At 39.3% G+C, this 14,436-nt stretch overlaps 1 protein-coding gene across 2 annotated transcripts in view; it reads right to left on the minus strand.

The window, feature by feature from the left end:
- The window catches only part of LOC132149697 (uncharacterized), a 39,449-nt gene extending 34,395 nt beyond the window's left edge, over window positions 1–5,054 (minus strand). Inside the window, exons 1-3 of one of the 2 annotated variants that reach the window (XM_059559097.1) lie at window positions 4,821–5,054; window positions 1,572–1,919; window positions 1,132–1,476 (exon numbers count right to left, since the gene is read on the minus strand). In XM_059559097.1, coding sequence (XP_059415080.1) covers window positions 1,132–1,476; window positions 1,572–1,919; window positions 4,821–4,872 — 745 coding nt within the window. In that variant the 5' untranslated portion in view covers window positions 4,873–5,054. The remainder of the gene's footprint in view (window positions 1–1,131; window positions 1,477–1,571; window positions 1,920–4,820) is intronic. The other variant, XM_059559098.1, reaches the window with a different exon arrangement.
- Window positions 5,055–14,436: the final 9,382 nt, after the last annotated feature.

The following is a 14,436-nucleotide window of genomic DNA, read 5'->3' on the forward strand; positions in this document are numbered from 1 at the left end:
TAAATGTGTTTACTATTCACTCAAATGTTCAACAGTGGTATTCACTCAATATTCATTGTTTTTAAACACTCATTGGCACAATGTTTACCCCATAGTTCAACCACAAACATTCAGTGAGTGTTCACTTAACAATTCAATACCATTCCCATTCAATGTTCAGTAACAGTGTTCACTGGGCCCAGACTCAATGTCAACCTAAGCCGGCAAAAAAAAAAAAACACCCGGGTACAGGCCTGGACGGTGCTTGGGAGCGTTGTGGCGTTAAACCAAATGCCCCTTCACTCTGATGAGCAAATATAAACAATGCACTTACGATCCGTAGCGATTCTTCAATGTTACTCAGTCCGAGTGTTCCGTGAGGAGCAGAAGAGAACGGTGCAGATGAGAAGAAAGATGAGAATGCTTCTTCAACGTTGTCAGCAGAAACAACGAGCATCTCAGGAACATTACTAGATGAGGAAATCTAGCATTGTCCAAGGGCCTCCAACTCTGATTAATGATCCATTCTCCCGAGATGAACAAACGCAGCACACAACAAACCGAGAGCAACTTGACTCATTAAACGCACATATGACGTGCGATCTCAACAGTATCTCGATACTTCAGTTCTTAAATGTGACGAGAGAAAAACTACACTTTAAACAAAAGCATAATTAAAAGAAACAGCGAGCAACACTCAGCGTGCTCATCTCAGCGGATTCTTTTTTTTCTCCCACGATCATTCCAAAAAAAAACCTCCTATGCCCCAAGTTCAACCCTCCCATCAATCACATTTTCCTCTCAGAAGATAGGCATGTTACAACACAAATCAGGCTTCGAGCAGAACACAGGTTAACACATCAAGTTAGATAAATATGCATTAAAGCCACGTTTTGGGGGTCCGGTGTCTTGCTCAAGGTTCTCATCTCAGTCGTGGTGTTGAAGAAAGCTCATTTACAAGTCTGACTCTTAAACCATTAGGCCATGACTGCCCTGAACCAAAATCTACAGAACCAAAGTAACATCCAAAATCTAAAAGGATGAGATATGTTTAATAATTCTTGAGTTACAGGCATGCAAACTTTACACAAAATCTTTATTATTGTTTAATTAAAATTATTGTAGTATTGTAGTATGACGTGTGTTACTCACCCAGTCTCTCCAGTACTACAGTCGTATTGGCTGAAAGTCCTCCAGCAAACACCTTACACATGTAAACTCCTTTATCTTCAGTTCTGACGCTCTTCAGTCTGAGAGAGAAGTTTCCTTTGTGGATTTCAGCAGGGAAGAGCTCAACTCTGTCTATATATCGCTCATTTGATGAATGTGTCTCATTGTCTTGGTAGAGTAGAACCTGAATATCTTCATCTGTTTTCGTCCATGTAACCTCTTCAAAGTCTCCAGGTGGGATGTGGGAGTCTACAGAGCAGCTCAGAGTGACGTCTTCACCCACAGACGCAGATATGTACTGATCTGATCCTGATACTAGCAAACGCTCTGAGAGAACAAACAGTGTAAATACACATTCAGTAATTAGTTTCTGTAAAATCATAGTGAAAATAATGGAAGGAGCTCATGTGGTCAATACTCACCAGCATTAAACTTTATTTGAACCACAGTCTCACCAGACTCTTGCTGAATGTAAACTTTACATTTATACTGTCCCTCATCTTCAGCTCTCAGATCATCCAGCCGGAGGGAGAAGTTTCCATGTTGAATCTGATCAGTAAAGAAATGAGCTCTATCCTGATAATCCTGCTGCTGGGATTCTGTTCGACTCTCACCGTCCTGATACAGATGAACTAAAGTCTCAGAGTCTGTTCTTCTCCATTCCACTTCCAGATCCTTCACTGATAAAAGTTCATCAACAGAACAGGGCAAAACCACGGAGGATCCCAGAGGAGCAACCAGAGGACCAGAGGGGCCTTTTACAATCAAACCTGAGACAGAGAAGGGAAATAAAGCTTGTTGTAGTTTCTCAGAACATAAATGAATAACAACACAGAGCATCATTACTGACACGAACAAGTATTTATGTACAGTAGGTGGATTCAGGAGTGTCGCTAACACGATTGCTTTATTATAATCAAACTGTGATGACAGAGGAGAGGGAAGAAACTCACGTTATGTGCAGTGTGTGTTTGTGTGTGTGTGAGAGAGAGAGAGAGAGATAGAGTTGTTTCTTTGTTCATTCCTCACTCCACATTGTTCTTTTAGATGTAAAATTTATATAAAAAAGGGATTCAGTCCTGAACGGTTTTAAATCAAATGCTCCATGGGGCTTCAAATTTAAAAATCCCTATCTTTGACAAATTAAGTTCTGTTTTTTTGCTTTCGCAAACAGAGTTTATGAAACATTGACAGAAATTCTTTCACTTTCATTGTTTTAGAAAAACAGGTTGTAAACACTGGGTCAAATCAGGTAACCAGAAATATGACCTGATTAAAATGAATACGTGTCAATGAAGGACACAGACTGACACACCTCAACATGACAACAGCTGACATGAATGTTACCAAACCAATGATAATCACAAGTGAAACAGTATTTGAGCTGCTTGGTCTTTCAGATCTGATCACTCTGGACACTCAACATGTGCTGCAGCTCACACATTAAAGAACAAAAATAATACAAATACTTGATTAAAACAGTATTTTTATAAACCAGTTCTAGTTTACGGTGGAGTTCTGTTGAATTGAAGGTAATCCAGATAAACCAGTTCTGATTAAGATGGAAAAACATCACTATGAAGAAATGTAATTTGAGACTGCACATCATTCTGAGAAGATGAAGAACTGAGGATGAGATTCTCTCTAAATTAATACAGTTGTAGGGAAGAGATGTGGAGGCTCCAGGATTTGTTCTGCTGGGGGTGTTAATGAGGGGCTTAACAGTTCAGAGAGGGTGCTAAAAAACTAATTCAGTTGAGTGAAAGTAATGAACACCTTAGCTTTAGCTATCTAAATAGCATTAAAATTCAGCCACTTTGTGTTTTTTATATACAGCAGTTTCGAAAAAGGCATAGTTTACATTTTTATAATCTCCCCGTGATGAGCTGCATCGTATCGTGTCGATGATAGCCAGAGATAATGTCAAAAACATAAAAATGGTATATATTAAGAGGATTTAGGCAAGGCAAGGCAAGTTTATTTATATAGCACATTTCGTACACAATGGTAATTCAAAGTGCTTTACATAAAAGAAAGTAAAATAATCATGAAAAATGTAATCCCTAAAATAAAACAAGGAATTTAAAAACTTTAGAAATAAAAAAAAAAAAACTGATTTTAAAAGAATTTGAGACAGTTAAAGAAAAATGATTTTTACATAAAATCCTGGCAGCAGTGTTCTGGAGGAGCTGCAGCTGTCTAATGGTCTTTTTGGGAAGGAGCCCATTACAATAGTCCACCCTGCTGGTGATGAAGGCATGAACTAACCAACTAGTTAACCAACTAACAACCTACCTATGCGTTCTATACTAGACTAACTGAGACTTGTCATGGCACTTGTATACTGTTGTTGTTGTCTTGTTGACCTGACTGCTTCTATTGTTCTCATTTGTAAGTCGCTTTGGATAAAAGCGTCTGCTAAATGATTAAATGTAAATGTAACTAGTTTCTCCAGGGCCTATATACTCGGTAATGTGCGATCTGTTTTGGTTCTTGTCCAAAGTTGTCTGTCGTTCCTTTTTGTGCTACTTTTATTTTATACATCAGACATTAATATATTTATTGCATTTGAAATCAATTATTTAAATCCTTTATAATCACTATTGTTTGTTCACTGGCGCGCTCAAAGTCTGATCAGATTTGTGCGATTTGCTCCTATCGCAAAACTGATGTTAAAATGTGTGATTCATTTGAATTCTATTGAGAAATTGATTCTTTAAAATGCTATGGAAAAAAAAGTTGAACACTATCTAAAAGAGGAACATAAACTAAAAAGACTAAAGAAAAGATGAGAAAACATAATCTACCAGCACTAACAAATATTCAAATCTTTGTAAACTACTCATGACCACCTTTACTAGAAGAAATCATCACGTTTTATTGTAGATTATATTTGTTGTGGTACATTTTGTTGAACTTGATGTAGAATTTATAATAGATAAATCTGTTAAGGAAATAGATTTCCTCAATAGATTTATATCACAACTGTGGCATGTAGCTGTTGCTGTTGTTTCTTCGTAACAGATGCTATATAGATTAATAATAATAAAAATTATTTATTAGCCTGTTAATTAATAATATAGGCTTGCTTTATAATAACAAATGCTGTTAAGAACTATGGTACATTTTCATAAGAGCCAGCCAGAACCGAGAGTCATGTGTAAATATATTATAATGGTGAGTGATGGATAAACCTGGCATAGATTAAATCATTAAGAGCCTGATGAACTGTTGATGAGTAAGAAATAAACAATATCAATATAAGAACATGTTCAGTTATAACACGCACGTTTCTAGCCCAGCCCTAGCGCCGCCACTGGATGTGGTTTACATTTGTCACTGTTTTCAGATATACTGCATTATGAAGACATCTTTTTCTAAATCTGTAGGCTACAGAGACACTGGTCTGATCCGAATATAATCATTTATTTTTGTAGTCATTTGTCAGCGACTGTAAGAGGCTATTTTTATCATCTCACAAAGCCTTGTGATTAAGCAAGACGAAGAGCAGCCAGGATTCAGGGGCATTAAAGCCAAAATACAGTTTAGAAAGGAAGATAAATGAAGAATTAAACATTAAGAATAGTTTTGTTGAACAGACAGAGAGAGAGAGAGAGAGAGAGAGAGAGAGAGAGCCGGATAATATAATCCTATAATAATATTCTACATACCATCGGCGATCATCAGCAGCACTGACATCAAAACACAGCTCGATCCGCGCATCTTCAGCTCTCACATTAAACCAAATCAATCATGTCCTTTAGCCATAAATCAGCTCAAATATAGAGGTTTCGCTCGTGTTCGTGAAATGTCCTCGGATCAACTTTACTTTCACTTGTATTCTTTACTTTCGATTTCAGTGCGTCGAGTCAGATGATCAGGAAGTCAGTCTAACTTACTGAAATATAGACAACACATTCTCATATGATCAATCCCAGAGAAACTAATCATGGCCCGGTTCCCCAAAACGTTCTTATCGCTAAGTAGTTCTTAACCTATTCCTTAACCTCTCTCTTAACGTTATGGCACGTTTCCTGACACGTTCGTATGCTAAATATATCTTCTGTAAGTCACACTTTCGTAAGGTTGGTCTGGACCATTCGTAGCTCTCTCTTAGCGTTATTTGAGCTCATGACGCTACTGTACAGCAGTCTTTAGAAACCAGTGCAGCGAAGTACAAGTCAAACTATGGTATGTTGACAATTTTGTGGCTCAACAATGATTTTCTGTTATTTTTTAAGACTCATAATAAATTATGTTCGCAATGGATACAGGCCTATTTATGAAGTTGACTTTATGTGGTTACAGAACTAATAAGGTGGTAATTAGCCTAGGCTTTTTCGTAATGTAATTAAATCGAACTGGCAATCATTTTTTTGATAATTAAAATCTGGCAAACAATTTGTCTCTAAAAAAAATCCCCTCCCAAGACAACTCATTATGGAGCAGCTGGACCTTCTCAGACCTGCGCTTGCCAGACTAATGCGGCGAAATCCTGCTTTAAGCCCTGAAGCCCAGCGCTACGTTTTTTTTTTAATTATTATTTATTTATTTATTTATTTTGCTACAGAGAGATTCATCGAGACCTCTGTGTGGAGGTGTGTCCACACAGTCACCAACGCCCTTCTGCGCCATGCCGGGATTACATCCTGGTGGATGGGACTCATCCCTATCGCCAATCCATCAGTGATTGATCGGGAGGAAATATCGCGAAAGGGATACGCGACCATAAACCTGCAGGTTATAGTGGACCATAGGGGTGTGATATCTGATCCATTAATATAAAAGTGTATTATATAATTTTTATAAGTCGTTAAACCCATGTCAAGAAGCGGCACAAGTGGCACAACGGGATAAGGAGGGTGGATGATTAGCGAGGGATCCCCGGTTCGTCTAACCATCACAACATATCGTGTGAACATTGCTGACCCTTTGATAATTTAATTTATAGTCTATATTTTACTGATAACTTAAACTATGTTAAAATAAATGTTACTGTAATAATTTGAGGAATGTTTCATTTGCATAGAATGTGTTGTCTTTCTTAACGCTGTATTGCACCTTCATGTGAAGTGGAAAATCGATTCCTGAGCAATCGATGCCAACTAATTCAGCACCTTCACTTTGGACAGCGCTCTTGTAACGTATGACGTAAGAGGCAGCGTGCTAAGAAGCTTCCTAAGGGACACTTCGGGGAACACACTTAGAAACATCAACAACTTTGGTAAGATATATCTTTCGATGTCTTCTTACCGCGCTAAGAGTGAACGTTATCGGGGAACCGGGCCCTGGTTATTACTGCTGTTACACTTACAGGACGATCAAATCATTGTTTAGGCTACTGACCAAACATTTCATTCAAATATTCACTTAATCTTTCATTTTGGCCATTTTTTTTGTTATAGATGATACAACCTTTATAACTTCTTCTTCTTCTTCTTCTTCTTCTTCAAAAAAGGGGATATCACAACCCTTACAGAAATCAACCATGGTTTTATCATAGTAAAACTACTTAATTTTCTTTTTCAAGATTTCTGAATGCTCGAGACTAAAATAGAGTCATAATAAAGTTATAGCCATATAGCCACAATTTATACATTAAAGTTATTTTATTAAAGTTATATTTTCACCCCTGTAGTAGGGGGCACAACAATACAATCATGTTTAGGGCACCCATTTGGCCAGCAGCGGCCCTGAAGTTATATATATATATATATATATATATATATATTTGTTATATTTGCAACAAAACACTGTGGTTGTGGCCCTTCTTGAGTTCTCCTTCTCTTTTGCGAGATGACATAAAGATCTACGCACATTTCGTCTCGTGTGTGTGCGTGCATGAGCCTGTTGAATGTTCTAATACAATTAATAAAATTAATAAGAATGTAAGAATTGCGTTTTCAAACATGATAATTGATGTTTATCAGCATGCATAATTTTAGACAATTATCCATTAATTTCGGTACAAACAGTGAACAATTATGCCTACTAGAGAAATTATCTGAATGGGAATTGGTTTAATATTAACGGAGCGCTTGCTTGTGCGACTGAGTGGAGCGCACATCCGTGGAATCTGTCTCTCTCTCTCTCTCTCTCTCTCTCTCTCTCTCTCTCTCTCTCTCTCTCTCTCTCTCTCTCTCTCTCTCTCTCTCTCTCTCTCTCTCTGTGTTGTTCGTGAAATGACCGTAATCATAGAAATATAAGCACACAAATTTTTTTTAATTTAATCTGTCTCGAGCGTGTATTTTCAAACAGCTGCTTGACCAGATTTGAAAAACTATAGTTTGGTGATGCTCTGTTGTAGAGACCTGATATATTTATATAGACTATAAATTAAATGATCAAATGGTCAGTAATATGTTCACATGATATTGTGACGGTTAGACGAACCGGGGATCCCTCGCTAATCATCCACCCACCTTATCCCGTTGTGCCGCTTCTTGACATGGGTTTAACGACTTATGAAAATTATATAATACACTTTTATATTAATGGTAAGGTACTTTACAATCAGAATTGATTGGCAAGCAGCTGCAGTTACTTCTGTTTAATGCGGTATTGATTGCAATTGATTTATGTTTTTAATAAAAAACAACCTATCTACAATGAACAGAGAGAGAGAGAGAGAGAGAGAGAGAGAGAGAGAGAGAGAGAGTTAGATACAAAATATGCTGGGGAAGCAACGTAAACAAGGGCACCAAGCTTCTCGTCAGGGAACTTGAAGTGTTGCTGGACCTTGCCACCAAGTCGAAGATCACACCCCTATGGTCCACTATAACCTGCAGGTTTATGGTCGCGTATCCCTTTCGCGATATTTCCTCCCGATCAATCACTGATGGATTGGCGATAGGGATGAGTCCCATCCACCAGGATGTAATCCCGGCATGGCGCAGAAGGGCGTTGGTGACTGTGTGGACACACCTCCACACAGAGGTCTCGATGAATCTCTCTGTAGCAAAATAAATAAATGAATAAATAATAATAATAATAAAAACGTAGCGCTGGGCTTCAGGGCTTAAAGCAGGATTTCGCCGCATTAGTCTGGCAAGCGCAGGTCTGAGAAGGTCCAGCTGCTCCATAATGAGTTGTCTTGGGAGGGGATTTTTTTTTATATAGCCACGTCAGGCAAAATGTCAAAAGGGCTTAAGTTTTGCCGAATAAAAAAACTGACATGAACTAAACGGCTCCGAGTCCGACTCCGTCTTTGATTCAATACAAGGACATGTTGGATCGCTGCCATAGTTGGTCGCTTACTGGACACCACCATGCTTACCCATTTATAGATCTTAGCCATTTAGAGACAAATTGTTTGCCAGATTTTAATTATCAAATAAATGATTGCCAATTCGCTTTAATTACATTACGAAAAAGCCTAGGCTAATTACCACTTTATTAGTTCTGTAACCACATAAAGTCAACTTCATAAATAGGCCTGTATCCATTGCGAACATAATTTATTATGAGTCTTAAAAAATAACAGAAAATCATTGTTGAGCCACAAAATTGTCAACATACCATAGTTTGACTTGTACTTCGCTGCACTGGTTTCTAAAGACTGCTGTACAGTAGCGTCATGAGCTCAAATAACGCTAAGAGAGAGCTACGAATCGTCCAGACCAACCTTACGAAAGTGTGACTTACAGAAGATATATTTAGCATACGAACGTGTCAGGAAACGTGCCATAAGGTTAAGAGAGAGGTTAAGGAATAGGTTAAGAACTACTTAGCGATAAGAACGTTTTGGGGAACCGGGCCCAGGCCTTTAGCTCCATTTGCAGGCAATTGTAATAAGATGTTATGTACATAAATTGTTTATATTGCATAAGCCTACATTATGTATTTTAACAGTGTTATTAACCAATCATTATTACCTCATTGTTTTTTATATAATGCATTTTAAGTCATTTTAAAGGCTATTGATGGTTTAGGTCAGTTATTATAGCAACAACAACAACAAAACAATATTACAGTATATTAATACTTCTTTATAAATGATTAATTGAAGTAACAAAAACATGGTTAATTTGCAGTTACCATGGCTACAAGAACGATGATTTTTGGTGTTATGGTTAAAACCTGATTTTAATCTAAATTATTTACAAATTATTTTAATAAATATTAATATTATGTCAGGTGTGCATTGTAGTTGACATCTAAATGAACAAAATACAGTTGTTTTTATGACCGTAAGTCTCCTCAAATACTACTGAGCTTCAAATTTCGTTTGAGCCCATTCGGTTGTGAAAAAGCAGCATAATTTACATTTAATTTACAGTTTATTTTAATAAATATCAAAAATGTAAAAGGTGTGCATTACAGCTGTTTGTATGATATGCTACTGACGTTAGATAACTGTATACCAATATCCAGGGTTCGAATTGACTTGGGACTCTTTGGGGGTCCCCTAAAATTGTATTAATTAGCAAACAAATGTATGATCAAAAAAGAGAGAGGTAATCGAAGCCTTCGCCCTGCTGCAAATATCTAGATACTTACATCCCCGGCCCACCCATATAGACACAGAGTAAAATGAAATTCCGAAAAACTATCTATCACTTCTTCTTGCTTTACTCCTTCCAATACTTCCCGAAAACAATTTCACCTGATGATTTGAGTAGCTCTTTTTGTAAAGTTCTAGGATGATTGGGGTAATTTTGTAGGGCCGGCCTAGTGCTTCTGCATAGACAATAATAAAGTACAAGCATATATAAATGCAATAGAACAAAAATACATGTGAAATAAAGCAGTGCTTTTGGTTTTTCAGGTAAATTAACTGTATTTAGTTACAGAAATCGAATAATCAAATGTAAAATAACACTACAATGTATACATTAAATATGATTCATATAAATAATACAGTTCATCTTTAGCTACAAAAGTGTATTTTCTCTTTCTCTTTTGTTGCTTGATTAACTCTGGTGACTCAAACAGCTGCAGGTATATTGGGTTGCTGTCCCTTTAAGACGAATGCATATAATACCGGTAATGACACGCATCCGTTTTCTTTCTCTGACTGCGTTTACGGGGAAACTCATTGAAACGGACACTTTGACTTATTTTTTCGAACACATCGTTATTTTTTTTCCCATTCAAACACCGATAAGAAAGACAAGGGAATTCGGTGTTCACGAACTTCTGTCTGCGACTGCGTGGCTCTGTGCGCCGACAGACCAGTCTACATTTGGATGTTTAACATAAATATATAGCCTACAGATACAGCAAAGACAACGTCGGCAGTATTGACGGCAAAATAGACTACAGCATATTTCGTTCTGTATTGACAGGAAGTTTTTTAAAGTAGAATTTGATGCGGTTGCAGATACCATAGAGAAAAAGAAACACTAGGCGGGAGGTGCCGAAAAGTGCGCTGTTTTTGCATCCTTGATCTACAATTTCCCCCAACAACAGCCATCACATAAGCACAATTTACCCTTGAATAAAGTCGGTGATCTTTCTTTTTCCTCTTTTTCTCTCCATGTGCAGGATTCCAAATTAAGAAAAATAATATTAGCTTCCTAGATTGCTTACCAAGCTCTCATGTGTAGTCATGCTCAAATCACATTCGCTTTAATCAACTCACAGACTTGAATTAAGCCCTGGTTATCTTTGTAATCACTGACTGGACGAGTTACGTTAGGTTGTTAAGATAGCTTTGAATAACTAGTCTAGCTGCTAGGTCTGCTGTTAGCTGGCAGAACATTTGGCTTCATACACATGTTACAGCTAGCGAGAAACGTTGACAAACGTACTCTTCTACATTACACTGGGTATCTCTAGTTAATGCAACTTTTGATATATGATCTCGAACTTACAGGATTTTCATTCAGGATTTCACTCTTTATGATGTCTCTTTTTGCCGCGTTCATCTAGTACGTGTCTGCGGGAGCACCACAGTAATCTGTGACGCTGTATAGGAACTCACTCGGCTAATACCTGCACAGATTGCTGCTTCGCACTAGGAAATCAATTAATTCCTTTTATAAATACAAAACGTAAATAAAACCTATAATTTTCACAATCATTTTAAATGTTAAAATATATTTGTCGGGGACCCCCCAAAATCCAAAAATTAATTCTTATGGGGGTCCCTAACGACTTATGCAGGGTGTTATGTTTTTCACTGACATAACATCGTTCAAAATAACAGCCAACACTCAGGGATACTTAATTTCTTCTGTATTTATTCTTTAAGGAACACAACTAATAATTACAAGGGGCAGTGCCACCTGCAGACACAATGGGGGAAAGCAGTATTACATACATAACATTTCCTCCCCTCTTAATCAAGAAACAAAGAAAACAATGCATTCTCAGCTACACAAAAATGATGCATTTATTTATTTTTACTCTAGAGGTAGAGGGTAGACTGCCTCTTGCCTCGAGCCAGTTCGGGGATTATTCTGCCCCATGTCAGAACAGGCTCACTAACATAACTAATTACATTTATGTCGAGCAGAGGTTTCTCATGGCTCTATAATGTCAGACGGTTGGGCGGTTTAATCACTCTGGCTGGATAACGTCTGACATGCACTGATGGAATGTTGAGTTTGCGATGGTTTATCTGAGACTCTGCTGATGTGTCATTGTTAACATCTTGTTCCTTTGTTGGTGGTGCTGAAGAAGTGTCATTTACAGACGTTTGTACAGGAACAGACACATCACTGATGTCAGGTGGTTGTGTCACCTGAGTTTCAGCTGTTTGATTTGGAATGGACAAGAGTTGATCAGCATGGCGTCGCCATTCTGCAGAAGCTCCTACATCCACAGTATAAGATACTGGACCACTCTGAGCCGTCACCACACCTGATGTCCATCTTTCTCTCCCTCTGTAATCACGAGCCAGCACAGCATCACCGACTTCAAACTGTCTTGGCTTCGAACGACCAGCTCGGCGGAGGACCTGGGAGGTCTGTGAGAGTCGCACGGCAGTTGACACACTGGGTTTCAAGGCATCCAGACGTGTGCGCAGTTGTCGTCCCAAAAACAACAAGGACGGGGACTCTCTTGTCGTCGGATGTGGTGTGTTACGGTAAGTCAGCAAGAATGTTTCCAGCCGTCTCTGAAGAGTAAAAGAGCCCTTAGACGTCTTCAGTGCATGTTTTAGAGACTGAACAAACCTTTCAGCCTGCCCATTGGTTGCTGGATGATATGGGGCGGAACGGATATGTTTCACATGGTTGGTCTTCAGGAAAGTTACAAACTCCTGAGAGACAAATTGTGGTCCATTATCACTCACCAGGACTTCAGGCAGTCCATAATGGCTGAAGAAATTCCGCAAAACTTCAATTGTTCTCCCTGCAGTTGTTGATGTCATCAACTGCACCTCAGGCCACTTCGAATGTGCGTCAACCACGACTAGGTACATGTGACCCTCACATGGCCCAGCAAAATCTACATGTATGCGTTCCCATGGTTTGCTTGGCCACTCCCATGGGTGGAGGGGTGCTTGGGATGGCATTTTCTGTATTTGTTGACATGACTGACACATTTTCACACACAGTTCAATGTCAGCATCAATACCAGGCCACCACACATAACTGCGAGCAATGGCTTTCATTCGGACAATTCCTGGATGGCCAGTGTGCAGTTCCTCCAGTACTCTTTTCCGCAGCTTGTGGGGAACAACGACTCTCATGCCCCGCATTAAGCACCCGTGTTGGACAGACAGCTCATTGTGTCTGGAGATGAAAGGTGAGAGCTCTTTATTATTAGTCAGGTTGACAGCTTGAGTCCCTTTAATGACCATTTCGACGACTGTAGACAAGGTTGGGTCACTCATAGTCTCACGTCGGATATCAGTGGCACTGACAGGGAGTTTCTCCATCTGTCCGAGGTAAAACAGCTCTACAGCATCCTTTTTCTCACTGTGCTCTACTTGTAACGGCAGACGGGAAAGACCATCGGCATTTGCATGATGCTCAGCTCTTTTGTACTCTATTGTATAGTTGTGCGCAGACAAAAGTAATGCCCACCTTTGCATCCGCGCAGCCGCCATAGACGGAATTCCTTTTTGCGGCCCAAAGATTGTAGTTAAAGGGCGGTGATCTGTGAAAAGCGTGAATTTCCGTCCGTAGAGATACTGGTGGAATTTTCTGATGCCAAATACTATGGCCAGAGCCTCGCGCTCAATCTGTGCATAATTCTGTTCTGCCTTGCTAAGTGTGCGTGACGCGAAGGCTATTGGCTTTTCTTCACCGTTGGGTAGCATGTGGGAAATGACGGCACCAATGCCATAAGGTGATGCGTCGCATGCAAGCCGAATGGCGTTCTGAGGGTCATAGTGTGTCAAGACATTTTGTGACACCAGTTGTTCTTTAGCCTTTTTGAATGCAGCATCGCACTCTGCAGACCACTGCCAGCGTTTTCCTTTACACAGCAGGGCGTTCAAAGGATTTGCTATGTTTGCCAGATTGGGTATGAATCTCCCGTAATAGTTTAACAGGCCGAGAAATGATCTCAGCTGTGTGATGTTTGATGGAATTGGCGCATTGACAATTGCACTTACTTTTTTAGGTGACTTGTGCAAACCTTCTGCATCAATTATGTGACCCAGGTATTCCAGTGAGTCCTTGAAGAAGTCACATTTCCCTTTTTCAGCATGCAAGCCAAACTGCTCCAGTCGTCCAAGGACTACATCCAGGTTTTCCAGGTGTTCAGCTTCAGTCCGCCCGGTAACCAGAATGTCATCCAGGTAACAATGGACATTAGGCAGACCTTGTAATATTTGGTCCATAGCTCTCTGGAATATGGCTGGCGCCGAAGCAATCCCGAACGGAAGGCGATTGTACTGAAATAGCCCTTTCTGTGTGGAAATTGTGAGGAACTTCCTAGATTCCTCCTCGACCCTCATTTGAAGGTAAGCATGTGACAAGTCCAATTTGCTGAAACATTGTCCTCCCGCTAATGAAGCGAATAGGTCCTCAATGCGCGGTAATGGATAGTGTTCAATTTGTAAGACAGGGTTTACCGTCACCTTAAAGTCACCACAGATGCGCACATCTCCATTTTTCTTTACAACAGGGACTATTGGAGTAGCCCATTCACTGTACTCTACCGGTGACAATACTCCAATTTCAGCGAGACGGTTCAGCTCCACTTCGACTTTTGGACGAAGAGCATACGGAACGACTCTGGGCTGGCAAAACTTGGGTTTGTGTTCAGATTTCAATGTTATTTTAGCTTTGATGTTCTTCATTTCTCCCAACTGTTTAGAGAAAATAGTGGCATGTTTCTGCAGCACAGCTTCTAGCGTCTTCAATTTGACTGTTTTTATTTCTTTCCAGT

The sequence above is a fragment of the Carassius carassius genome, chromosome 9, assembly GCF_963082965.1.
Source record: "Carassius carassius chromosome 9, fCarCar2.1, whole genome shotgun sequence".
Taxonomy (NCBI): domain Eukaryota; kingdom Metazoa; phylum Chordata; class Actinopteri; order Cypriniformes; family Cyprinidae; genus Carassius; species Carassius carassius.